Source organism: Gopherus evgoodei, chromosome 3 (assembly GCF_007399415.2).
Source record: "Gopherus evgoodei ecotype Sinaloan lineage chromosome 3, rGopEvg1_v1.p, whole genome shotgun sequence".
Classification (NCBI taxonomy): domain Eukaryota; kingdom Metazoa; phylum Chordata; order Testudines; family Testudinidae; genus Gopherus; species Gopherus evgoodei.
This window is the reverse complement of record NC_044324.1, coordinates 223,931,037-223,958,213: the sequence shown is the minus strand read 5'-3', so window position 1 is coordinate 223,958,213 and position 27,177 is coordinate 223,931,037. Positions and strand designations below refer to the sequence as shown.

The window sequence follows — 27,177 nt, the reverse complement described above, 5'->3', positions numbered from 1 at the left end:
TGGCTAATGGAATCCCTGTCAGGCACGCATGCACGGTGCCAGGTGTGGCTCCCTGGTGAGTCCTGGGGTGGTTTGGGGCTGAGCCTTTGTCACTGTGCATTGCAGGAGGAACACGAGAGGCTGCTCAGAACGATGGAGGAGAGGACGGAGGAGCTGGAATGGGATGTGAGGAACATGCAGAGGATGCTACAGGAAATGGTGACCCAGCTCCAGGAGCAGGTTAGTGATAGAGGGGCCTTAGCCATTGACTCTGCCTGGCTGTGAGGGGCTGAGCTGGTAGGAGCTGCCATTTGTGCCTGTCAGAAGCACCTCTGGCTTCATTTCTGCTGTCAAACCAGATCAGACCCCCTTCCCCAAGTGCTGCCAGGCTGGGTGCTCACTGGATGAATCTCTGGTCCCCTCTGAAGCAGTTCCCCTCCCCTGCGACCTGCTGCAGAGGGGCTCTGCTAGGCTGGGTGGGTGCAGGGTTCAGAGACAGCTATATCACAGCTTCCCCTGGGTCCTCAGGAGCTGTGACAGCCAGAGTAGGGGGGCTTGCCTGTGTGCCGCCAGACCACACAACTGGCCTCTGCAGGATGGAGATGCAAGGTCAGTTTGGGGTTAGCTGAGAGTGGGCCATGGCTCTGTGTTCACAGAGTCACCAAAGTGTTGGGCTGGAAGGAACCTCGAGAGCTCAGCTAGTCCAGCCCCCTGCGCTGGGGCAGGAACAAGTAAACCCAGACCCTCCCTGACGGGTTTGTCCAACCTCCAGTGATGGGGATTCCACAACCTCCCTTGGAAGCCTGTTCCAGAGCTCAACTGCCCTGAGAGTTAGAAAGTTTTTCCTAATCTCTAACCTAAATCTGCCTTGTTGCAGATTAAAACCATTACATCTTGTCCTAATTCAGTGGCCATGGAGAACAACTGATCCTTGTGCTCTTTCGAACAGCCTTTCATGTATTTGCAGGCTGTCAGGTCCCACCTCAGTCTTCTTTTCTCACAATTAAACAGGCCCAGTTTTTTAACCTTCCTTCACAGGTCCGGTTTTCTAAACCTCTGACTATTTTTGTTGCTCTCCTCTGCACTCTCTCCAATTTATCCACCTCCTTCCTAAAGTGCAGCACCCAGAACTGCACACAGTGCTCCAGCTGAGGCCTCACCAGTGCTGAGTACAGCAGGACAGTTACCTTCCATGTCTTACATACAGCACTCTTGCTAATACACCCGCCCCCTGCCCCCGAATGAGATTAGCCTTTTTCGTAGCTGGATCGCATTGTTGACTCGTATTCAAATTGTGATCCACTGTAAAAACCCCAGATTGTTTTCAGCAGCACTACCACCTAGCCAGTTATCCTCCATTCGTAGCTGTGCATTGGATTTTTCCTTTTGAAGTGCAGTACTTTGCACTTGTCTTTATTGAATTTCATCTTGTTGGTATTTGACCAATTCTAATTTATCAAGGTCATTGTGAATTCCAGTCCTGTCCTCCAAAGTGCTGGCAGCCTCTCCCAGCTTGGTGTAATCTGCACATTTTATAAGTGTACTCTCTTTGATACCAATTAAGTCATAATTCAGCCTATAGACTTAAGACTTCTTGTTCTTCCTGTTATTCCTATACTCCTTGCATTTGTGTACAGACATCTAAGATGTTGAGCAGATTCCCTGACTGATTTTTCCCCTCTTGTTGCTCCTATGGCTCCAGTGTAATGTTCCATTTTCCCCCAACATCTAGTCCTCTGTTACGGGCACCTTTTGTTATACTTACATAGGGCTTTTGTCACCTCGTTTAAAGCCCTCCTCGCTTGGCTGGCGAGTCCATGTGCGAAGATGCTCTTCCCTGATGCAGACTCTGTAGTCTCCAGTGCCCTGCCCAGCCAACCCAGAGGGGCTGTGTATTCTGCTCCTGCCCTTAGGGTGGAGTAGCAGCTGCAGAGGGGAGGTGCTATAGGGGATAGCCCCACATCCTGGCTCTAGGTTGGAGGGGTGGAGTTCATCTCCCTGCATTCCCCTTATCTAACCCCAGTGCCTGGGCTTAGTGCTGGGGAGAGAGCCCCAGGGCAGTGTCTGGAATGTCAGCTGAGTCGGGGTTATGAGCGGCTCTGTACAGCACCCTGCACCCTATCTGTGCTCCAGTTAGATCAGCCGGGCACCAGAGGGTCACTTTCCTGCCATCAAAGCCTGCCCCATTGTCCAGGTGCTCCATTATTTGTCCATCAATTGTGGCTCCATCTGATTCTGTAACAATTATTTTTACCAAACAAGATGAGGCCTAGAGCCTGACCCCTAGGGCAGTTCATGCAGGGCTGCATGGAATGGCCATCGACCTAAAGCTGCTTCCTCCTGCTTTCCAGCGTGACAGAAACATGAAGTGTGACCTGTTGCTGAAAGACCTGTACGTGGAGAACGCGCAGCTGGTGAAAGCACTGCAGGCGACTGAGCAAAGGCAGAAAAATGCTGAGAAAAAGAACTTGGCCCTGGAGGAAAAACTCTCAGCCCTAACCGAACTGATTAGAAGAATGGCACAGGCATCTCTCAGCGTGTGAAGGGGCCCCGGTGCTGGGTTTGGCTGCAGCTGGAAGGACAATCAGTAGCAGAACCTGTCGCTGCACACCGTTATCTCAGCCTGGGAGCCACTGTGCTGCAGGGGGTACTGGCCTGGTCCAATGCAAAGTGCAAACCTCCTTCAACTGGGGCCTGCACAGTGGGTCAGGGTGAACTCCCATCTGCTGCTGTGTTAGTGCTGGGTGGGGACACCGTGTGCGCCTTCCTCCACTGCGTGCAGCAGGGGAAGGGGCTTGCTGAGATCTCTCAGGGAGCCGGGGAGAAGGGATAATGGCCATAAGAGAAGCGTGCCCTGTTTTTTCAATGGGAAAGGATTGAATGTTTTAATGCCGTTCAGGCCATTCCATACAATAGAAGGAAGGGTCTGTCTTGGGGCTATTTACGATAATTGCAATGTGCCCTCTGAATCTGTCTGCACACTGGCAGTTTGTATTGTACATGCAGTTTTATACACGGAGAATATACTACTCACCTGTAAGTCCTGGCTGTCGGTCAGGGGCCCATGCTGCTGGAAATGGAATGACCTGCTGTATTTTTAGGGTCTTCTGCTTTCGGGTCACTGGGAATGGGAAATGGTTTTAATATTAAAATTACATTTTTACCATTGGTTTCTGAGTTGACTTTATTTCCTCTGGGATTTGGCTCTGCCCAACTTCCCTTGGATTCCAGGACACACAGACCCTCGCTTATATCAAGTCAAAAGTACAGGCCCTGGCCCAGCTGCAATGGCGAGCAGGAGAGCTGGGACAGTCGAGCGCTCTCTCCTAGTTCTCTGCCTTGGCTGTCAGAGGAGTCACTTTGCTCCATGCTCCTCTCCTGTGAAATATGGTTTGACTCATCTCTGTTCCTTCCTCCTCTTCAGTGCTATAGCACCAGGGCCCCTTGAGCAGGGAGCGAGGGAATGCACAGAATTAACTAATTAGAGCACCAGGGTTTTAGTTGACAAGTATGGAGTCTCATGTGGTTTCCCAGCATGCAGGACTGAGAGGACTTGAGGACTCCATACTTGTAAACTAAAATGGCTCTTTCTTGAGAGAACTATTTACAGAGACGCTGCAACTGCAGACAGCACTCCAGCTCTGGGCACACAGACTGACTTCCAGTACTGCCTCCAGTCTACTCCCTCCAAGTTCCATGCAGGCTGCTCCATCTTTCCTTTCAGAGTTTTTTGTGTGGTGTCCTTTGTACAAGCATTTACTGATTTGCTAGTACATCACCTGCTCTAGGGATATGGCCTTTACCACAGCCCATTTTGGCCTGTTAGGCATTGGTCCTCCAAATGTGCTGGTTGTGTAAGCAGCCTCCCATTTCTTGTTTATGGTCTTGCTCTGGTTGGGGGACTTGCTTTCACCCTATTGCTGCCTTCATTCTGAGGATGCAGGGGGCACATTCTGTTCACCTTCTGTGTTGCTCACGTACCTCATTTCTTCTGACTCCCTGATGTCAGGCCAGCTGATGCTGTAGATCATTCTAAGTCCTCCTGATCCTGGCCTTGGACTTGTCTTCTGCTACTTCAAAGTTGTCCTTGCTTTGAGTCCCCACCGCTGTCCTGCAGCTGTAGCTATCTCGTAGGACCTCTGTGCCAATGCAGCTTGGGCTGCTGCCTCTGGCCATTGCTTTATGTGGCTGGTTGGACTGTGCATAGTGACCTCAGGTCCTTGTCTCCTTTGTTGTAGGTGCTGCCTGCCTAGCATGGGGTTCTCAATCTTTTCTGTACTGTCTGTCCTCTGTGGGCTTGGGAGACTCTTGATTCTTCGGCCCTCCGGTTCCTGTGCTGGGTGACTATCTAGTCCCAGGGAGAGAGTAGTGCAATGGTCCTACAGGGACCTTCCTGTCCATGTTGCCTTTGCCATGTGTCTGGGACTAGAGAGCAGCTGACTTCACAATCCAGCTGGCATCGTATTGGTCAGTAAGCTAATAGCACAGCTGCCAACTTGGCAGTCTAGTGGCTGGTAGCCGCCTTCTGCGGTGCCTGTGCATTGAGAGTCTGGATCTGCTCATAAGAACGGCCGTACCGGGTCAGACCAAAGGTCCATCCAGCCCAGTATCCTGTCGGCCAACAGTGGCCAATCCCAGGTTCCCTAGAGGGAGTGAACCTAACAGATAATAATCAAGTGCTCTCTCCCTGCCATCCATCTCCACCCTCTGACAAACAGAGGCTAGGGACACCATTCCTTACCCATCCTGGCTAATAGCCACTAATGGACTTAACCTCCATGAGTGTATCCAGTTCTCTTTTAAACCCTGTTACAGTCCTAGCCTTCACAACCTCCTCAGGTAAGGAGTTCTGCAGGTTGACTGTGTGAAGAACTTCCTTTTATTTGTTTTAAAGCTGCTGCCCATTAATTTCATTTGGTGACCCCTAGTTCTTGTATTATGGGAACAAGTAAATAACTTTTCCTTATTCACTTTCTCCACATCACTCACAATTTTATATACCTCTATCATATCCCCTCTTAGTCTCCTCTTTTTCAAGCTGAAAAGTCCTAGCCTCTTTAATCTCTCCTCACATGGGACCCATTCCAAACCCCTAACCATTTTAGTTGCCCTTCTCTCAACCTTTTCTAGTGCCAGTATATTTTTTTGAGATGAGGAGACTGCATCTGTACGCAGTATTCAAGATGTGAGCATACCATGGATTTATATAAGGGCAATAATATATTCTCTATCCCTTTTGTAATGATTTCTAGTGTCCTGTTTGCTTTTTTGACTGCATGGACGTCTTCAGAGAACCATCCATGACGACTCCAAGATCTTTCCTGATTTGTAGCTAAATTAGCCCCCATCATGTTGTATAACTTTTCCTGCCGGTCTCCTATTTGCTGCATGTCTCTACGACCTCAATCATGGCACATGCTGCTGCCTTTTCTTCCTGTGTTCCTACACAGGAGCCTGGGCAGCTGGGCTGTATGAGTGGCTGGATCCTTTCCTGGGAAGGGGCATTCGGAGGGTGGCTCCAGCAGTAGCCTTGTTTCTCACCACTCTCTCCTATAAGCTGGAGCCCCCCCAGGTGGCTGACCCTCGTTTCTCTGCAAAGGGCTCTCGCTCTGAAGAGGAGTGGCCCTAGCCCCTTAAGACGGTTGTTTGCCAGCTGCCTGAGCCCTGGCAAGTCCAGGCCCCACTTAAACTGAGATGAGCTTGGAGGCAGGCTACCACCAGCCCTTCAGTGACCTCCCTCCTCCGGAGTGAGTGAGGGAGTGTTACAGCCTCCAACTGTGTATTTTCAGGGACAGAACAATTGTATCTCCCCCCTGCTTCCTTTGCAGACCATAGCACCACACGGACACATTACACTAGAAAAGTTGTATTTGCCACTGCTAAAATCACCACTACAGTTGGTTTGATTTCCTTATTACAGAGAGTTCGTCAAGGAAGGAGGTCGATGGAGTCTGGCCCACAACTCCCACACTGTGTTCATGACAGAACATGCTCCAGAACTCCTTGTCTGATTAACTGTTCGCATTTCCAGCGTGGTAAAAAATGCTGAAAGAAAAACAGACACTTTCTGAATTCAAGGTAGACTTATGTGAAGACAGCCAGTTCTGCCTTGTACCAGAATCACCAGGCTGCACCATAGGAACAGCTGGAGAGGGCTGCTGAGTCCTGTGTGGAACCAGTAAGATCTCAGTGTGAAAAAGGGCTAGTCTGCAACACTTATTACTGGGTGGACAACAGCCATAGTCAGGGAAGCAAGCATTACACCTCTACTAACTATTTCAAGGATCAAACCATAAACCAGAATTGCCCCTCCCCCTTCGCTACTGTGCATACACAAAGGGGCAGATTCTCAGCTGCTGTCAACTGTTATAGCTCTGCTGCCTTCTATGGCATTTTACTGCAGTTGTGCCACACTGAGTACATCACAACGGGCTCTGGGATCCTTCCAAATCAAGAGCACTCACTGGACTGTCAGTTATTCCCCCTCAAGCCTTTACCCAGAGCAGTATTAAGTGAAGGATTCCAAAGGAAGCACTCCCCGCTGTTGCAGAAGAGTAGGATTTCCTCAACTCATTCCTACACACGGGTAAGCGTTCAGTCATCCTGTTTTAGTAGCAGTCCTGCTCTCTTAGCATAGGTACCTGGCTATTCTTCTTCAACAGAATTGTTGTACCATCGTCAATCTCAAATTCTCCATGATCCTTTAAACACCGAACCTACAGTAAGGAGAAATGGGTCTCTTTCAACATCAGCAGATGTACAAGGACAGGAGTACCAATGTCACAGGCCCAGAATGCAATGTATGTGCTCAAATCACTATTAACACACTTGGCCTGTGTTTAAAGCAGAGACACTCATGCCAGCCCAACAACATCTAACATAAAACAGGGAACTGAAACGCAAAACCAAGCAACCTCAACCTTCGTTTGTGTGAGGTTGGCCCACATTTCTGAACACCAGCACCCCCCTCACATTATGTATCTTGCAGAGAAATGAACGAATGGGGATGAGCAGGAGTCTCTCTGGAGGTGAGGGAATAAAAGCAAGGGCACAGCAAGAAGGGGTCCTAGAAGCAGAGGGCATATTGAGCACAGTGGGATCAGAGTTTAAAGGAAAAGGAAGAGCAGAGCCCGGTGGCATTCAGCCACTACCTGCACATCTTCAAACTCTTTGCTGTCAAGTGTTGCCATGCAGTCTTATGGCTTCCAAAAGAGCCAAGTGTGGCTGACGAGTCTTGTGTTGCCAGCAAGGGTGTGCACTTTTAACAGATAGTTTCACACATAAAGCTCATTCAGAAGCCCCAGCCTTGCACTTACTTCAATGTATAAGCTTTTGGGAGGTTTCATGTCCTGTGTGAGGTCCAGCCCTTCCTCTCCTCCTAAGGATCTCATGTAGGTAGCAAGAGACTTTTTATACTGATTGAACCACTCCGTCTGTAGGCATAAGAACACTAAACTAACAATCCTCCAGGGACACAGGATCTCACTAACAAGTGCACATGCTTTAAAAAACATGGCTTGTGGCCACTTTAAAATATTTTTCACTGCCTTCTTACGTCTATCAGTAGAACTTCCATTCTACCCTGAATCTATTAAACAAGTCAAGTTTATAACAAAGCTGGGCTTACTTCTTCAGAAGACATGTGAAATCGGAGGTCATTTGGCAAGACACTACCATACTCCCACCTAAGGGCTCGGATCCGAAGCAACCGGTCATACCTGGAAGAATTAACCAGGGATTAAAACCTCTCTGTTCTCAATCAGAAACAGAGGTATTAATCCAGAAAGTAATCTGGACTCAATCCCCTATTTATACCAAATCTGATGCCTTCAGAATAAAGTGTAAACCCCTGTTATTCTAGTCTTCCCTCCACAGGCCTGCCAAAATCATATATTTAAATAAAAACAAGGCCCCTACAGAATAAAGGAATACAATGATACAGAGACCTTCCTGTGTTCATTTTACAACATTTGTAAGGTGCCTGGATACGACTGATGAAAGCAGTACTACAACTGTTCTACAAGATTAAACAGATAAACAATGTTTCATATTGAACATAATAGTCAAGCATTGGGAACAGAATCAAGGCCAGAATTTTCAAGAGTGGCCTCTGATCTGTGCGCTTAGTTTTTAAGCGCACATTGCAGCTTAATTCTCAGAGGTGCTGGGCACCCACAACTCCCACTGAAGTCCATGAGACCAGCAAGTGCTCAGCACCCTTTGAAAATTAGGACCACAGTGTCTCAAGCTGGGCACACACAATCAGAGGAAGCGCTTGAAAAAGCAGCTCTTTGTCCATGTAAGAGACAATATTCCGGTCACAGACAATAGCTGTGAAAGCAAGATACGCCTTCCATTAGAAACTTACAGGTATGCAACAACACATCGTCGATTTCGCAGCAGAGAACAATGACAAAATTTGATTGCTCGGATCAAGTCACTTCGTCCTGATTTAGCCTCATTTCTGGTAATAACGCAAAGGGAAACAGTATTACATTATGCTGAGACCAAGAAACTGGCAAGCATATATATTTCCTATTATTTTTCCCAAAGCTACACATTCACACAAAGCTCAGATGGAGTTTAGTTTGGAATTTCTCTGGCACTTAGCACCCTCTTCACCACAACCTTGTTTTTATCCCACTGGGAGCGACATACTAGCATTCAGCTAAGTAAATAATCTCTTGACCACATTAGCTAGTTTGCTAGCTGTTTTGTGTGTTCTCAGAAGTAATTTTTCTGGCATTGGGCAAATCTGTTCTTCGAAAATACAAAAGAGAACAAAGGCATAAAAATAATTGATCCATGCTGCTTATCTCATGCACATTCCTAGCTGTATTTTAGGGCATATTTTATTCTTAAATACAACTGAAACACTGACTTTTTTTTTCAATTTTATAAAAAAGTGACATTATAATCCACAATTCCAGACCTTCCAATGAAGGCCTTCAACAAAACAGGAAATACTTTACTTGGAATTTAGACGACTTTTTTATGATAATTAAGGAAGCTCTGAAATTTTAAATTGGGGGATGTTAAAAAAAAAAAAAGGCACAAACTCTAATGGCCTCTTTAACACACATGAACAAAGAGAAACATTCTTGTATTTGTCATTTCTAAATAAGAGGCATGCTTTCCCTTTCTTCTCATGGGCAGACAGCTCATTAGTCTTTCCACCAAGACAACTACACTTACACATCAGCCTGGTTCTGTTCATATAAAGCTTTCATCTCCTCAAGAACTTGTCGGATTCCATCCTCCTGCAACATATAAATTCACTGATTTCAGCAGGTATTTTGAATCAATGTTTAAGTTGTCTAAATTAAGCATGGTGATCCATCATTACAGGCAGAGGCAGGGAGAGATGCCAACATTATAAACTGAAATGAAATATATTCAAGTCAAAAAGAAACTTCTTCAAAAGAATTCAGTCTTACAACGGGTTTGCCTTGCTCCAACTTTGGATGCCATGGGAATGGCCTGTTAGCTTTTCACTTTTCTGTAAACTGATTCAGGCTACTTGCTGAGAAAGCAGTTGAGCGGGATACTTGGGGCAATGGGGCATGATCCCACCTGCATTTAATCCGTCACTATGCCTCATGGTAAATATCTGCAGGATAGAGCCCTTCATTCGGGTTCTGAGAAAGACAGGCGCTTCTGCCTCTTCCTTTACAGATGCCTCTTGAAAGACGAACAATTTTTGAAGGCAAATTTGAGACCCTCATTGTTTTGTCCACTAATCTAAAGTCTGAAATGCCCAATCTCCAACCTCTGAGAGCCACAGAACCACCCCCTAGCGCAGGGGTCGGCAGCCTTTCAGAGTCTTCATTTACTCACACTAATTTACGGGTTCCCGCGCCAGTGGCACGTTTTAAGGTTTCAGAAGGTCTCTCTAGGAGTCTGTGCAGAGCACTAACAGCGCTGGCTGGTGGGGGGGGGAGGGGAGGGGGGGAGGCTGGGGGCGGCATTGTAAATTAGGGGGCAGTGGCACGTTTTAAGGTTTCAGAAGGAGTCTGTGCAGAGCACTAACAGCGCTGGCTGGGGGGAGGGGGGGAGGCTGGGGGCGGCATTGTAAATTTGGGGGCGGAGCTCCCCCCTCGCCCCCCGGCGGTGTGAGGGCCACCGACACTCGGCTCGCGCGCCGGCCGGGCCGGCGGGTGCCCCGGAGCCGCCGCGGTCAGGGCCCGGCGGGGAAGCCGCGCAGGCTGCAGAGGGCGCCCCGGGGAGCCGGCCCAGGCCCCCAGCGCGGGGGAGGGGGGGGAGGGGCCCGCCCGGCCGCTCACGTTGAAGGCGGGAAGGTGCCCGTCGGCGGCGCGGTGCAGCCCCCGCACCAGCTCCGCGGCCCGCTCGCCGAACATGGGAGCGGAAGGACCGCGAGCTCGCGGACCGAGCTGGGAACTGCTCCCTGGTCACAGAGCGCGCCGCCGGCCCGCTCCGCCAATGGGAGCGTCTGTAGGTCGTGGCCACGCCCCCTGCCTTACAGACGCCGGCGAGGGACAAACTTCCCCCTCCAGCACAGAAACGTCCCGCCCAGGTGCCTCAGGCTCCGCCCAGCCCCTGGCCTGAATGGGGCTGGGCTGAGCCCGTCACGTGCAGTGGCGAGGCCCCGCCCCCGTGGTAGTGCAGCCTGGGAGGACGTGGCGTGTAGACAAGCCCAGCGGGCTGCAGCCCCCCCTGGCGGACCCCGCCAGTGCTGTCGGGGCTGGCTGGACGCAGAGCTCTGCGTGGCCCCCGAAGTGGCCAGCAGGTCCCTGCAGCTCCTCGACCGAGGCACGGCCAGGGGTCTCCACGTGCTGCTGCCATGAGCACCGGCTCCGCAGCTCCCATTGGCTGGGAACCACAGCCAATGGGACCTGGGGTAGGGGCAGTGTGCGGAGCCCCCTGACCCCAACACCTAGGAGCTTCAGGGATGTGCTGGCTGCTTCCAGGGAGCCCCCGAGGTAAGCACTGCCGTGCACCCCAGTCCCCTGCCCCAGCCCGGAGCCCCCGAGGTAAGCACTGCCCTGCACCCCAGTCCCCTGCCCCAGCCCGGAGCCCCCCGAGGTAAGCACTGCCCTGCACCCCAGTCCCCTGCCCCAGCCCGGAGCCCCCAGAGGTAAGCACTGCCCTGCACCCCAGTCCCCTGCCCCAGCCCGGAGCCCCCCGAGGTAAGCACTGCCGTGCACCCCAGTCCCCTGCCCCAGCCCGGAGCCCCCCTTGGTAAGCACTGCCCTGCACCCCAGTCCCCTGCCCCAGCCCGGAACCCCCGAGGTAAGCACTGCCCTGCACCCCAGTCCCCTGCCCCAGCCCGGAGCCCCCCGAGGTAAGCACTGCCCTGCACCCCAGTCCCCTGCCCCAGCCCGGAGCCCCCCGAGGTAAGCACTGCCCTGCACCCCAGTCCCCTGCCCCAGCCCGGAGCCCCCGAGGTAAGCACTGCCGTGCACCCCGGTCCCCTGCCCCAGCCCGGAGCCCCCCTTGGTAAGCACTGCCCTGCACCCCAGTCCCCTGCCCCAGCCCGGAACCCCCGAGGTAAGCACTGCCCTGCACCCCAGTCCCCTGCCCCAGCCCGGAAACCCCGAGGTAAGCACTGCCGTGCACCCCAGTCCCCTGCCCCAGCCCGGAGCCCCCCTTGGTAAGCACTGCCCTGCACCCCAGTCCCCTGCCCCAGCCCGGAGCCCCCCGAGGTAAGCACTGCCCTGCACCCCAGTCCCCTGCCCCAGCCCGGAGCCCCCCGAGGTAAGCACTGCCGTGCACCCCAGTCCCCTGCCCCAGCCCGGAGCCCCCCTTGGTAAGCACTGCCCTGCACCCCAGTCCCCTGCCCCAGCCCGGAGCCCCCCTTGGTAAGCACTGCCCTGCACCCCAGTCCCCTGCCCCAGCCCGGAGCCCCCGAGGTAAGCACTGCCCTGCACCCCAGTCCCCTGCCCCAGCCCGGAGCCCCCGAGGTAAGCACTGCCCTGCACCCCAGTCCCCTGCCCCAGCCCGGAGCCCCCCGAGGTAAGCACTGCCCTGCACCCCAGTCCCCTGCCCCAGCCCGGAGCCCCCAGAGGTAAGCACTGCCCTGCACCCCAGTCCCCTGACCCAGCCCGGAGCCCCCCGAGGTAAGCACTGCCCTGCACCCCAGTCCCCTGCCCCAGCCCGGAGCCCCCAGAGGTAAGCACTGCCCTGCACCCCAGTCCCCTGCCCCAGCCCAGAGCCCCCCTTGGTAAGCACTGTCCTGCACCCCAGTCCCCTGCCCCAGCCCAGAGCCCCCCTTGGTAAGCACTGCCCTGCACCCCAGTCCCCTGCCCCAGCCCGGAGCCCCCGAGGTAAGCACTGCCCTGCACCCCAGTCCCCTGCCCCAGCCCGGAGCCCCCCCGAGGTAAGCACTGCTGTGCACCCCAGTCCCCTGCCCCAGGCCGGAGCCCCCGAGGTAAGCACTGCCCTGCACCCCAGTCCCCTGCCCCAGCCCGGAGCCCCCAGAGGTAAGCACTGCCCTGCACCCCAGTCCCCTGCCCCAGCCCGGAGCCCCCCGAGGTAAGCACTGCCCTGCACCCCAGTCCCCCGCCCCAGCCCGGAGCCCCCCGAGGTAAGCACTGCCCTGCACCCCAGTCCCCTGCCCCAGCCCGGAGCCCCCCGAGGTAAGCACTGCCCTGCACCCCAGTCCCCTGCCCCAGCCCGGAGCCCCCCGAGGTAAGCACTGCCCTGCACCCCAGTCCCCTGCCCCAGCCCGGAGCCCCCCGAGGTAAGCACTGCCCTGCACCCCAGTCCCCTGCCCCAGCCCGGAGCCCCCCCGAGGTAAGCACTGCCCTGCACCCCAGTCCCCTGCCCCAGCCCGGAGCCCCCCCGAGGTAAGCACTGCCGTGCACCCCAGTCCCCTGCCCCAGCCCGGAGCCTCCCTTGGTAAGCACTGCCGTGCACCCCAGTCCCCTGCCCCAGCCCGGAGCCCCCCTTGGTAAGCACTGCCGTGCACCCCAGTCCCCTGCCCCAGCCCGGAGCCCCCCCGAGGTAAGCACTGCTGTGCACCCCAGTCCCCTGCCCCAGCCCGGAGCCCCCTGAGGTAAGCACTGCCATGCACCCCAGTCCCCTGCCCCAGCCCGGAGCCCCCCCCCCACACCCAAACTGCTGCGAGGGGGGGGAGCCGAGGCCAGAGACTGCCCCAGCAGCGGCCAGTGCAGCTGGCCCAAGGGCTACCCGAGCAGCATGACAGACACAAACCCTTAATCACGCTGAAATGTATGTAGCAACATTATATGTAAAGTAATGAACATAAGCTAAAATTATGACCAAAATGTGATTACAAGTCTGGGGAAGGAGTAAACCTGTTTCTCAAAGACAAGAACAAGCTGACACCTCTAGCCAGGTGCAATCAAAGCTGATAGGCAATTACCAGTCAAGTGGCCATTCTTTGGCAGTGAAGGAGGGGCAGGAACAGATTGATTTGCATTTTAACAAACAACAACAACATAGAACCTCTGTCTCCAGTTTCCCATGAGACTCCATGGCTCCATCTTCACAGATGGAAGGAACTTTATCTAGGGGGAACACTCAGGAAAATGCATTTCAAAAGGTGATGGGGCTGTAAAAGGGAGGGGCAAAATACCCTGGGTAATATCTCTTTCTTTATCTCTCGTTATGAGGGGGAGGGATAGCTCTGTGGTTTGGGCATTGGCTTGCTAAACCCAGCGTTATGAGTTCAATCAGTGAGGTGGCCATTTAGGGAGCTGGGGCAAAAATCTGTCTGAGGATTGGTGCTGCTTTGAGCAGGGGGTTGGACTAGATGACCTCCTGAGGTTCCTTCCAACCCTAGAATTTAGTCAGCCACATTGCTAGGAGCATGTGTTAAGGTTTTTATCTTGAATCAGTATATTAAGTCTTAGCTACTAAGAGGGATTTTGTCTTTATTTCTCTTGTAACTATTTCTGACTTTAATATCTTATATGTGAACCCACTTAAAATCTATCTCTTTATAGTTAAATAAACTTGTTTTATTCTTTAATCAAATTAATCCAGGGTTGTGTTTAAAATAAATTGTTTGGTAACTCAGATTAAAATAGCAAACCATTGTACACTGATCCCCTTACAGGGGCAATGGACCTCTAATATATGAACTGATCTCAAAAGCCATTTTTGAGGAAAATTTAGGACTGGGCATGCATTGGGGTCACTCTGCAAATAGTAACCAAGGCATCTGGAAACCAAAGCGTGGCTGGTGTATAGCTGGCAGGCTACAGCTATACATAGATACTCAGGATGTGGTCTATGCCTGCCTGCTGTTTGGGAGTGGCCCAGGTTGGAAGTTACAACAGCAAAGCATTGCGAGGCACTCCAAGTTGCATGGTGACACAACCCCTCATTGATCTGGATTGCACCGCAGAATATGATAATGCATCCTTGCAGAGGATGAATTCTGTGATTATTTAGGTCTAAGGTCCTACAAGATTATCAGCATGGGTGCAAAGGTTCACCCATCTGGTTCTTGTTGAGGTCTTTAATCTGGAATACTATTGTGACATAAACTTTTATTTTAGAATTTTTGCTTAGATAATGGCAGTGGGCCCATAGAAAACTACTGAACAAGTAGTTTGACTCCTAGGAACACCTCCCTAAGTCTCAAAGACTTCTGATTCTGGATATGGTATGATACCAAATAAACAACTAGAATTGACAAGATATATTTGTTGAGAATCCTGAAATCCTTTTAAACTGTGTTCTTCTAGGCAATGCTGTGAGAAGTGTATTGAAGACAAGCTCTTTAAAAGACTCTTCATATAATTTAAAAAGTCTTTTTTGTTTATTTTTATGATAGGAACGAGACAGGAGAGGAGGAAAGTAGTCTTTTTTTAGCCGTTTATCATCTGTAGTTAAAATATGCCCAAAGCAAGATTATATGTGTAACTTTTCCAAATCTATATTAAGATTGCTGTGTGAAAATGTAACTGTGCTGGAGAAAAAAACAAGTGACAAATATGTCCACAAGTCTTTCATGCAAATGCAGTAACGTTTCAGATAGCTGCAGAGCTAATTGGGATATAAAGTCTCCAGCTGTGACAAAGTAACTTGTATTACCAGGCAAAGTGATTTGAAAGATATTAGAGAGGCAAAGTGTTTGAGGTAATACTGGTGAAAGAGACAAGCTTGTCTCGTCTCACCAACAGAAGTTGGTCCAGTAAAAGATATTACCCTCACCCGCCTGGTCTTTCTAATATCCTGAGACCGACATGGCTGCAATGTTGAAAGATAATGGTAGGAATACAAAGTGGAAGATGATGCTTAATGATTGTGCAGGGAACAAGAAGAACCCATTTTTCTTTTTGAGTGAAACTTCCCAGATTTAATTTTAGTCTAACGGTGATGTGTAGGGGTGGACACAGAGAGAGACTTTACAGAGACCTCTTCCCAGAGTTTTGAGGTTAGACAAGGTAAATTTTTTGCGGGTGGAGGAACAGTTGGAGCTGGTCAGCACTTCTGAAAATTCAGGCCTAGGGTTGAAGTCATGGGGGCTCAGTATTTAGGGAGGAGCGCTGTGATTGTCCTACTCAGAAGGGTAGATGTGTGATTTAACTAGGAAGGTGGCCTGCTCTGGATAATGTGCTATCATCCTCAAGGCAAATCCGAAGTTGTACAGCCCTGGCACTGTAACCTGGATGCTAGGGAAGGCTGAAGAATGCTGGATTGACATTTTCTCTTCGGGTCATCTCCACAGCGCTCTGTTGAAGTGGCAGTGAGGCTAGTGGTGGCCAACTCAGCGACTGCTCCGCTGGCCCTGGTGCAGGTTGGGCAGCCTTCTCCATGGTGGGGATGGGAGAGCCGCCTGCCTTGCCCCACGTGTCCAGTGACCTCCGCCGGGGCAGCACAGGGGTGCCCAGACCCTGGAAGGGATCTTCCCTAGCGCTGCCTGTAGGGCGCTGCTCGCAGAGGCCTGGATACCAGCCCCCCAGTGGTCGCCGTGGGCCTGTGCCCGCTTGCCAGCACTGAAGATGGCCGCCAGCGGCTCGCTAGCCATCTTTAGTGTGGGCAGGAGAAGCTGGGCCCAGCCTAGCGGCGGGTCATGCAGCCACGTGGTCTCACCACCGCCTCTGATTGGCGGGGGCGGGGCGGGGCGCGGTCTCGCCGCCGCCGGTGCGAGGTAGGAAGCGGGGCTGAGCGCGGAGACCGGAGCCGTCTGCCCGGTGCTGCGGGCGAGAGAGGGGCCGCGCCGCGGGATGAGAAAGCGGAACGAGTCCGTGACGCTGGAGCATGAGCGCCCCGCCGGCCCGCCCGAGCCGGGCTGCAGCCTGAGGCACAACCTGCGCCTGGCCGGGGCCCGGCCCCACGGCGAGCCGGCCATGAAGCGGCCGCTCGGCAGGTGAGGGCGGCGCAGGGCCCCCGGCGAGCCCGGCTCGAGCCCCGCAGCGGCGCCTCCCCGCGCCCCCGGCGAGCCCGGCTCGAGCCCCGCAGCGGCGCCTCCCCGCGCCCCCGGCGAGCCCGGCTCGAGCCCCGCAGCGGCGCCTCCCCCCGCCCCATCGTAGCGAGCCCGGCTCGAGCCCCGCAGCGGCGCCTCCCCCCCTCCCCATCGTAGCGAGCCCGGCTCGAGCCCCGCAGCGGCGCCTCCCCCCGCCCCCGGCGAGCCCGGCTCGAGCCCCGCATCGGCGCCTCCCCCCGCCCCCGGCGAGCCCGGCTCGAGCCCCGCATCGGCGCCTCCCCCCGCCCCCGGCGAGCCCGGCTCGAGCCCCGCAGCGGCGCCTCCCCCCGCGCCATCGTAGCGAGCCTGAGCCGACCCCGCGTCACCGGCCTGGGGCAGGCGGCGGGGTCCCGGGCAGTGAGCCTGAGCCGAGGGCGGCTCCCGCAGGGTGACCAGACAGCGGTGTGAGATCGGGAGGGGGTAATAGGAGCCTATGTAAGAGACCCCCCAAGTCGGGGCTGTCCCTATAAACTCGGGACTCTGCTCACCCGCGTTCATCGCTGCAGGGCTGGCGCCAGGCTGCCCCGGTCCCCAGCAGTGCGCGGTGGAGCCCGGGTCTGGAGCTCCGGCCCCCCCCGCGGGAGGGGGGGGCTGGCAGCGCAGGGACCTTTCACCCCCGGTTCGTCTATAAATCCTCGGCTCTGCTCGTCGCTGTGGTGCCTGCAAACCGCAGCGCTGAAGCTGACTCAGGCCAGCCGTGACGGGGGTGGGGGTGCTTTGTGTCCCGGTGCCCTTTGGGCTGCCCCGTTCGTGTGCAGGCAGGTTTCCGCGTCTCACAACAGCCATTAGTAGTCACACCCTCCTTGCTAGTCTCATCTCAAAAGCAAAGGCCTGTAGGACTCGGATCTTGGAGATCTGTTGGAAGAAAGCCAGACCTCCTTGAAAAAGTGAATAGTTTTTCAAGAACTGAATCTCATTTAGGGGATCATAAGGGGGAAAGGGCTTTGCTATTTTTGAGTTCTGGGAGTGAAATAAAATTCTTTTTATAAACCAGTTAGGATTAATCCTTCCCAAAGGAATACTTACACACAATTCGTATGGAAAAATACACTGTAACACGAGTTTTGGTATTATTTCTGTGAAAAACAGATCTTCCTGATCTCCCCCCCCCCCCATGCTATCCTGTAATAGGCAATACACTTATAAATGAGAACCTTATTGATGTATCTTTTGCCTTCAGTTTCTTATGTAAATACCCAAAGATATTTTATAATTGAGGCAAGAGCTTTGTGGTTTGGGTTGCTGCAGCTAGATTGTATTTATGAAGGATAAAAACACCGTGTAAAACTTTGAGTGCCTATTAGAAACCTACAGATTATCCTTTTCTTCTATTGCTTAATTACCAGGTACATTTTTCATTCATCTATTTTAAAATTATTTTTGTTTAGTTATTTCTCTGTACTGAGGCAAGCTTCTGTGCTGTTTCTGTGCAAATTTTGGCTTGAACACTGCCGATGAAAGATGTCTTAAAAGAGAAAATACTTATTGGTAGCATTTATGCTTAAATTTATGACCTACAGCTAACAGGTGGATCTGCTGTCAAAACTGTGGTACATTAGCACAAGTGTTTGATAATGGAGGATGGCATTCATTTGATCTTGTGCAGTTATTCAATCTGAATCAGCTTCCCTTAGTTGATCAGCTTCCCTTAGTGTTCTATTTGTGTAACAATTTTCAAATCTAATCTATGTCTGAATATATTACTTTAAAAACAAGTCTTAAATAAATGACAGGTGAATTCCAGCAAGTCTCTCATTTTGGTGACTCTCTGAAACAGGACATTTTGTGGCAACATCTGGGAGATTTAAAATAAAATATTTTTATTGCATTACCTATTAAATAATATGGTATTGTTAATTGATAGTCATTTTCTCTGGGCTCTCAAGTTTTCAATGTACTGTAATGTTTATACTATACAGATTAATTTATATAAGTTGTTTTGGAGAGGGATATTGAAAGAAACTTCAAGTTTTGGCAGCTGGATGGGGGATATTTAGGGTTTCTGGAGTCTGGGAAGGTTTGTCAGACAGTTTGGGATTGTGGGATAAGCATATTAGCAGCATGTTCCTGATTAAGTGGTCATCAGTGAAATATCTAATGACCACCAAAATGTTAGTGATAGATTTCAGAGTCAGTATGATTTTGGAGGAGAATGGGGATGTCTGCATTTCTCAGAATTATTGTCTTAGGCCTGGTCTACACTACAGAACTAGGTTGAAGGAAGCCGCCTTAAGTTGACTTGTTAATGTATGTGTCTACACTACTGGGTCCTTTACGCTGACCTAAATTGCCTCTAATATCAACTTCTTCTTTAATCGACCTCTGCAAGAGGCACAGCGCTTAATTCGATTTTCATGGGTCGACTGCGAAGTAGTGCAGACGCAGCATTGTGTAATTCGACTTAATTGGCTTCTAGGTGGTGTCCCACAATGCTCATCTGTGACCGCTCTGGAGATCATTTTCAACTCTGCTGCGCTGCAGCCAGGTACACAGGAAACAGGCCCTGCCCTGCTAAAGCCCCGGGAATTTTTGATTTCCCATTTCCTGTTTGATTACTGTTGGGAGTGTGCTAGCTTGAGCACAGCTGATCATGGAGACTACACACCCCAAATGCGTTCCAGCCTGGTGTGCATAGGAGGTGGTGGATCTCATCGCTGTGTGGGGAGAAGAGTCTGTGCAGGCAGAGCTCTGATCCAGCAAAAGAAACGCTGACATCTATGCGAGGATCGCTTGTGGAATGGGAGAGAAGGCTACATGAGGGACACATTCATTCTGGTGCTGAACCCCACACATGCCAGTTCTACTCACCACTGCCGAAACAGCAAAACAGCACAGTGAATGATTCTGATTATGGCTTGCACCTGCTGCAATAAAGGTTTTTTTTGTTTTTTTTTATGAAAATGGCCTTGCAATGGAAACATTTTATGCGTGTACAATCGTCTTTCTTTTTTCCCATGACTGACAGCTGGAAATGTGTCCTTCATCATGTCATCAACACCTGAAAGCAGACTTTTGCTGATTAGAAGGAGGAGAGAGAGAACGTGGGAGGACATGTTCACCTAGATAATGACCGCCTCTGGGACAGCTGAGACAGAACTGAGAGTGTGGAGAATTTCACTGTCTGAGAAGTTAGACATAGGCATGGAGAGCAGACAAGCTTCCCATGAGCATGAGTGTGTGGCACAGGATGAGATGCTTCAGATTATGAGGGACCAATCAGACATGTTGAGGCATCTGGTTGAACTGCAGGAACAGAAGCAGAAGGGTAGAGTCCCTCTGCAGACCCTGGTGGACAGCCAGCCAGTATCACCTGGCGTGGAATCACCTTCTCCCAAGCGTTCCAAGAGGCATGGATGAAAATTCCATTATCTCTTTCACTTAACTTGGGGGTAGGGTGCAAGGAACAGAAGGCGCCTGTTCAGACCTTTGATGGTCTAGAATGCGGTGTTATGTTACACAGCTGAAAATGTTTCTCCTGTTCCAACTTCAGAACCCCTTTTTCCCCAAAGCTGACTTTTTTTTCTGTTCTCCCTCTTTACTTATGTCCATTAAATAAAGTAAATAGATTCAAGACATAAATGTTGTTTATTGAATAGAAGCAGTGGGTTTGGGCGTGGGTTGGCTTTACAGGGTCAGTGATACAAGCCAGGTGAAGCTTTGGGAAAGCATAGTGCAGACAAGCAGCTCACATTACTGTGACTCATTACTGAAATGGCTTTTCAAAGCCTTGTGGATATGCAGCGCCCCTTGCTGTGCTCTTCTTATTGCCCTGGTGTCTGGCTGCTCAAAAGTGGCTGCCATGAGATCTGCCTCAGCTGCCCACCCCTGTAGAAAATTTCCCCCCTTTTTTCCCCACAGATATTATGGAGCACACAGCTGGCAGTTATAACCATGGAGATGTTCTCTTCTAAGGTCCAACCTTGTTAGTAAATTTCTCCAGTGCCCTTTTAAATGACCAAAGGCGCATTCAACCAGCATTATGCACTTGCTGAGCCTATAGTTGAACCGTTCCTTACTGTTGTTCAGATGGCCGGTGTATGGCTTCATAAGATATGGGAGCAAGGGTAGGTTGGGTCCCCCAGGATAACTACAGGCATCTCAACATCATCAGTGTTTGTTTTGTGGCCTGGAAGGGAAGTCCAGGATTGAAGCTTTTTGAACAGACCTGAGTTCCTAAAGATGTGCTCGTCATGAACCTTTCCCGACCATCTTACATTGATGTTGGTGAAACGCCCCCTGTGATCCACCAGTGCTTGCAACACCATTGAAAAGTACCCCTTTTGGTTTATGCACTCTTTGGCAAGGTGGTCTGGTGCTAAAATAGGGATATGTGTGCCATCTGTTTCCCACCGCAGTTAGGGAACCCCATTGCAGCAAAACCATCCACTATGTCCTGCACGTTTCCCAGACTCACTGTCCTTCATAGCAGAAGTCAATTAATGGCCCTGCACACTTGGAGCATAGCAGTGCCCATCACTGATTTACCTACTCCAAATTGGTTCCCCACTGACCGGTAACTGGTGTTGCAAGCTTCCAAATAGCGATCGCCACTCGCTTCTCTGCTGTCAGAGCAGCTCTCATTTTGTGTTGCTGAACTACAGGAACTGCACAAAGTTCCTGGAAGGTGGCCTTACACATTCAAAAGTTCTGAAGCCACTGCTCATCATGCCAGACCTGCAAAACAGCTTGGTCCCACCAGTCAGTGCTTGTGTCACAGGACCAGAAATGATGCTCAACAGAGTACAGCTACTCTGTGACTGCCAGCGGCAACTCTGAATTGTTTTTTTCAATGGCTTGCAGCAGGGCTGCTTGCAGGACATTGCTGTGTTCTGTGGGGCAGACCCTACTTGGGTTCTGGAAATACTGCAGGAGAAGGTGTGAGGTGTTTGAGATGCTCACAGCAAGAGTGCAAAACTGAGCAGACTCCATGCTTCTGGGGTTATGGCATATGCACAGGGTTTTAAGGCACGAAAATCACCGGGTTGTTTGCCATTGATATGAGGGAGGGAGGAATGTGCATCATGGGATGCTGACCCAGTGTTCCCATTCTCCCCTGCGACAATATTTTGGTCCTATGAGACATTGCACAAACTTCCCAAAACACACTGCGGCAAGTTGCACTTTAGAATAGCTACCCATGATGCACTGCTTTGTGCATTGATGCAGGCGCTGCTAGTGAGGACACACTCCATCAAGACAATGAGCATGGTGTGGTCACGCACAATCGACTTAATTGGGAGGCTTTAGTTCAAATTAGATAAAGTCAACTTAATTTTGTAATGTAGACAAGCCCATAGTCTGTCTGCAGACTCAGAGAAACAACACATCTGTTAGACTAAGTCAATGCTTTTAACCTTTCCTGCATAAACACAAAAGATATTTACTTTTAAAATAATAGCTTAGACTGTTGCTCAGCTCTGCAGCAAAAGTCGATCATGTGGCTGATCCTATGATTCTGGAATGCACTAGGCTGTGAAAGTAATGCCAGTTGTGTTTGTTACAGTGCTAGTGAATGGCAACTTTAAAGTAGTAGCACAGCATTAGCCTGGGCTTCCCAACAGGATTTACTGCATTTTATCTTAATTAAGGTGGCTCAGGTGCAACTCTTCAGAGCAACACAAGCCCTAAACAGCAAAGTAATCATAACTGTAGGTAACATTTGCAGAATACAGTACTAATCTACAAGGAGTAGCCTACCACCATCAATCAATATGTTCAATCACACTAGTAACCTTTCTGTTCCTCTGTTTCAGTTCATGCTGCCACATGAACTGAACAGTGTTCATACATCCCAGAACGGAGAATTATACTGAAGTGCACAAACACCTGTTTGTTTAGCTATTTTGTTGTAACATATTATGAATATACATTTGAAAATGGTTGTGTACGTTTGGAAAAGATTTATGTGGTTTGGTTAATATATATTGTAGTTGATGTGACTCTTAGTGGTAATGTAGATGTTGCTTTTCAGAAGGTAAGAAATAAGTATATTTAATCAGTGCTTGAATTCTTTGTCTGGTATATGGTGATACAAAAACTATAAATATTATATAGTCACATTTTCAGAAATGTTCACTAATTTTATGGACCTCCAATTCCTGTGTTCCTACCTTGAGAAACTTTCAGCACCTCCGGAAATCAGTCAGTTTCTTCTCAGTCCAGGCACAAAAAATTAGTGAATGATTTTGAAAACAGTAGCCATCATTTATTAAGTATAGCATTGGAACATTCAAGCGTAGGCTGTACCGTTGCAGCATGATCTAAATTCTTGGTATCTATCTATCTACAAAAGGTCTTGTAATTTATCTTTAAGATCTAAATTACTTCCAGTGCTGGCTGGTTTGAAAGCAGGATCTTCAAGCCTGCTGAAGATTGGTATGTTACAAAACCATCTTTGCCCCCACCCCTTTAAAAATGTAAATAACACGGGTAAAGCAATATAGTGTGTGATACAGCACGGCCAGAGGGCAGCAGGAGAGTGTTACCAGGGAGCCTTATTCCCTGCAAGGGGAGGAAGGTCTGTTATAGATTAACTAGAGCACCTGAAGCCAATTAGAGCACCAGCAGTCAGTCATGTGATAGAAACCCCTGCTTCAGTCAGACAGTGTGCGAGTTGGAGCAGGAAGGTTTGGTTGGAGCAGAGAGCAGTTTGAAGGAGTTGGAGAAGAGAACAGTTTTGAAGAGAGACAAAAGGAAAGTTTGGAGGAGTGCTGCGGTGGGCTGAGAAATCCAAAAGAAACCCTAGGTAAGGGGCACCTGGTTTGTGTAGGAGGGCAAGAAGCCCCTTCCCAAGCTGAAGGGCAGGAGAGGGAAGTAGTCCAGAGGAAGGAACCGCTAGTTCAAGTGATTGACCACAAACCTCAGGGCCCCTGGGTTGGGACCTGGCGAAGAGGGTGGGCCCAGGTCCCTCTCTCTCCACTCCCCTCCTCAAGGACACTAGTGGGGTAATTAAAATACCGGTTCAGAGGCAAGCAATGGCACCCTGAACCTTCCCCAAAGAAGAGAGAGTGCGAGACCCAGCATAACAGTACCAGCAATTTGCCACACGTGGTGTCAGGGGTGGGATTTGTGTGGTGGGGACTTAGTCCAGGGTTAGGCAAAACCCTCCCATCCTTAAGATGGACGACGTGGTCAAGGCCCTTCTACAAGCCACCACGGCCCAGCAGGAGGCTACCCGGGTCCAAGCAACCGCCCAACCGGAGGCGACTAGAATGCAGCAGGAGACCAATCATCTGTTGATGAGTCAGGCTGCTCAGGACCGAGCCCTGCTGAAAGACCTGGTGAACCAGATGAATGCCCTTATGGAGCAGAATCGCAACTGTGAAGGGACCCGGACCATATGGGCTAGCCATTGCCTACAGAAAATTACACGGGAGGATGATGTGGAGGCATACCTCCTGGCTTTTGAAAGAGCAGCCCGGCGGGAGGCCTAGCCCCGAGATCAGTGGTCTGGTATTCTTGCCCCATTCCTGTGTGGGGAAGCCCAGAAGATCTACTACGATATGGCTGCAGAGGCTGCAGCAGATTATTCCCAGCTAAAGGCAGAGATCCTGGCTAGGTTCAGAATAACGACGGCACTGCGAGCCCAGAGGTTCCATGAGTGGCAATATACGGAGGACAAGACACCCCGATCTTAATTGTTTGACCTGATCCACCTGACCCGGAAATGGCTGCGCCCTGAGGCCCTCATCTTTGAGAAGATGATGGAGGTACTGGTATTGGACCAGTATATGAGGGGGCTACCACCAGGTCTCAGGTCTTGGTTTGGCCAGAATGATCCCTCTACCTATGACGAATTGGTCTCCCTCGTGGAAAGACAGCTGGCAGCCCGCGAACTCTTCTAGACCCCAGGCAGGGAGACACGGCATTCCAGGAAGCCAACCCCAAACCCAAGGCCCTGGGCTGTCGAGAACTATAGGAGAACTGTAACCGGGAGGAAAGACACTGAGGAATGGCTCGAGGCCAGGAAGGGACCTGGGGGTTTAGGGAGAGAGGTGGGGGGCCAGCCAAATAGCCCCAGGCAGAGGGTGACAAACGGAATAAGGGGGCGGTGTTATGAGTGTGGGGCAGCCCAATGCCCCAACAAGGAAGAACCTATGCAGTGTAATCTGGGGGATTACGGGGAGCAATGTGGCCTAATCAGCCTAGTAGGGGTCACAATGACCTCACATGGATATACCAGACCAGTAAAAATGAATGGTATAAAGACCATAGCATTAATAGATTCCGGGAGTGCTGTCACGCTGGTCTTGGGGAAGTTGGTGGGAATAGACCAACTAACCCAGGCCAAAAACACAGGGGTAACGTGCGTACATGGCACTGTGAATTTTTACCCTACAATTCCGGTACGGATTGAGATTCAGGGAAATACTATCAGGGTTTCTGCAGGGGTGGTCCCCAAGCTCCCCTACCCTGTTTTGATTGGGAGAGACTTTCCCTGGTTTGAAAGCTTACTTACCCCAATAGAGCTAGGGGAGGGTAGCAACCCCTAGGCTGAGACGGAGGCAACTACAGATAGCCTCACCCCAGAGTTTGCCGAATTTGCTCCAGAGTTATTTTCATCCCCTGGAAAACCCCGAAGGTCTAGGCGAGAACGAAGGGCAGATAAAAGGTTAGGGACCAGGATTCTAGCAGTGAATCAAAAAACTTCCCTTGTGGGTAGGCGATCCTGCTCAGGAGATAATTCAGGCCAAGGAAAACTCGGAGGCGGTTCCTAGCCAAAGTGGGAGCACCCCAGGGGGAAGAGTAGAAATAGGCCCCCTAGAATTGGGTCAGTTCGGTACTGCACATGAGACTTTTGGGCAGGACCAGGCCGAAGATCCATTATATGCGAACGTGAGGGAGGAGGTAGTGGAAGTAAATGGTGTGCCTGTGGAAGGAAAAATCAAAGGCCCAAGGCCATATTATGCGCTCAAACACTATCTTTTGTACAGGATAGAGCAAATAGGAGGGGAAGAAGTAGAGCAACTCTTAGTCCCAAGGAAACACATAAGGGCAGTACTAGAGTTAGCTCACAGTCATCTATTTGGGGGACATCTAGGGGTAGACAAGACACTGGATAGAATCCTAAGAAGGTTTTATTGGCCAGGGATATGTGCAGAAGTCCAGCGTTAATGTGCCTCCTGCCCTGAATGCCAATTGCATAGCCCCCAACCTCACTTGCGGGCCCCATTAGTACCTTTGCCTATTATTGATGTCCCTTTCGAGAGGATAGCCATGGACATAGTGGGCCCATTAGAAAAATCAGCACGGGGCCACCGAAACGTACTAGTCATCCTTGACTATGCCACGCGGTATCCAGAGGCCATTCCTTTAAGAAACCCCACATCCAAGGCAATAGCAAAAGAACTACTAGAGGTTTTTGCCAGAGTTGGCATCCCTAAGGAGATCCTGACAGACCAGGGAACCCCGTTCATGTCAAAACTAATGAAAGACTTATGTGCCCTGCTCCGCATCCAGGCCATACGGACCTCAGTCTACCATCCACAAACAGATGGACTGGTCGAGCGATTTAATCGTACCCTTAAAAGTATGATCCGGAAGGTGGTAGCACAGGATGGAAAAGACTGGGATACCCTTCTACCATATCTAATGTTTGCTATACGGGAAGTCCCCCAGGCGTCCACGGGTTTTTCTCCCTTTGAACTATTATATGGACGCCACCCACCCTGGATATTAGATATCGCCAAGGAAGATTGGGAGGAACAACCCAACCCAGGAAAGAATGCCATTGAGCACGTGACACAGATGAGAGAGCGAATAACTCGAGTAACTCTGATAGTACGGGAACATTTGGAAAAAGCACAAGAGGCCCAGCGGACATATTACAACCGTCAGGCGAAAGTACGGAGATTTCAGCCGGGGGAACGGGTGATGGTGTTAGTACCGACAGCAGAAAGCAAACTTCTAGCCAGCTGGCACGGACCATATGAGATAGTGGAAGCCATTGGGGAAGTGAACTATAAGGTTAGACAACCAGACCGCCGAAAGCCAGAGCAAATCTACCCCATCAACTTACTGAAGCCCTGGCATGAGAGAGAGACGTGTCTGGTCATTCGAGGAGCTCTGCCTCAAGACAGATGACCCACAGGGACAGGTAAAGATATCTCCTGAATTAACCCCAGAACAATGAACAGAGATCATTGAAATGATCCACCAGAACTAGGACGTAGTCTGTACACAACCGGGCCGAACAACACTAGTCCAACATCATATTGTCACCAGCCCCAGAGTAAGGGTGACGATTAGACCATACCGAATACCGGAAGCCAAAAGGGAAGAAATTAGGATGGAAGTGAAGAAGATGCTGGAACTCGGGGTCATTGAAGAATCTCACAGCCAGTGGTCCAGTCTGATCATCCTAGTCCCCATGCCTGATGGCACCCTGAGGTTTTGTAATGACTTCCGGAAATTGAATGAAGTATCCCACTTTGATACCTACCCGATACCACGCATTGACGAGCTAGTTGATCAGTTAGGCAAGGCCCGATACCTAACCACTCTGGATCTGACCAAAGGATATTGGCAAATTCCCCTGGCCAAGGATGCCAAAGAAAAAACTGCCTTCTCTACACCCGATGGCCTGTTTCAATACACTGTCCTCCCTTTCGGACTCCATGGGGCCCCTGCAACATTCCAAAGACCTATGGATAAGTTATTACAACCCCATGCCAAGTATGCTGCCGCCTGTTTAGACGACATAGTCATACATAGCCCTGACTGGGAAACGCACCTAGAAAAAGTAGAAACAGTGCTGGACGTCCTGCGAAAGGCCGGTCTCACTGCTAACCCTCTGAAGT

At 50.8% G+C, this 27,177-nt stretch overlaps 3 protein-coding genes across 4 annotated transcripts in view; 2 read left to right on the top strand and 1 right to left on the bottom strand.

The window, feature by feature from the left end:
- The window catches only part of NINL (ninein like), a 51,453-nt gene extending 48,305 nt beyond the window's left edge, over positions 1–3,148 (top strand). The window contains 2 exon segments of the mRNA XM_030558291.1: positions 106–219; positions 2,331–3,148. Coding sequence (XP_030414151.1) covers positions 106–219; positions 2,331–2,522 — 306 coding nt within the window. The 3' untranslated portion in view covers positions 2,523–3,148.
- Positions 3,149–5,829: 2,681 nt separating this feature from the next.
- On the bottom strand, positions 5,830–10,382 carry GINS1 (GINS complex subunit 1). Of its 2 annotated transcripts, XM_030558287.1 has the most exons (7): positions 10,263–10,382; positions 9,175–9,239; positions 8,348–8,443; positions 7,607–7,697; positions 7,296–7,412; positions 6,621–6,695; positions 5,830–6,024 (listed from the first exon to the last, which is right to left on the bottom strand). In XM_030558287.1, the coding sequence occupies exons 1-7, from the start codon at positions 10,335–10,337 to the stop codon at positions 5,956–5,958; spliced, it is 588 nt and encodes a 195-aa protein (XP_030414147.1). In that variant the 5' UTR covers positions 10,338–10,382; the 3' UTR covers positions 5,830–5,955. The 2 variants fall into 2 exon arrangements, with proteins under 2 accessions (XP_030414147.1, XP_030414148.1); XM_030558288.1 differs by lacking the exon at positions 7,296–7,412.
- Positions 10,383–16,055: 5,673 nt separating this feature from the next.
- The window catches only part of ABHD12 (abhydrolase domain containing 12), a 62,077-nt gene continuing 50,955 nt past the window's right edge, over positions 16,056–27,177 (top strand). Inside the window, exon 1 of the mRNA XM_030558269.1 lies at positions 16,056–16,282. Within this exon, the coding sequence (XP_030414129.1) occupies positions 16,140–16,282 (143 nt within the window). The 5' untranslated portion in view covers positions 16,056–16,139. The remainder of the gene's footprint in view (positions 16,283–27,177) is intronic.

Coding starts and splice junctions, on each gene's coding strand:
- GINS1 (XM_030558287.1), bottom strand. CDS start 10,337: ATGTTCGGCGAGCGGGCCGCGGAGCTGGTGCGGGGGCTGCACCGCGCC. Junction 7,698..8,347: donor CGATGTGTTGTTGCATACCT/GTAAGTTTCTAA, acceptor TAATTCTTCCAG/GTATGACCGGTTGCTTCGGA. Junction 6,696..7,295: donor CCAAAAGCTTATACATTGAA/GTAAGTGCAAGG, acceptor TCCTTACTGTAG/GTTCGGTGTTTAAAGGATCA.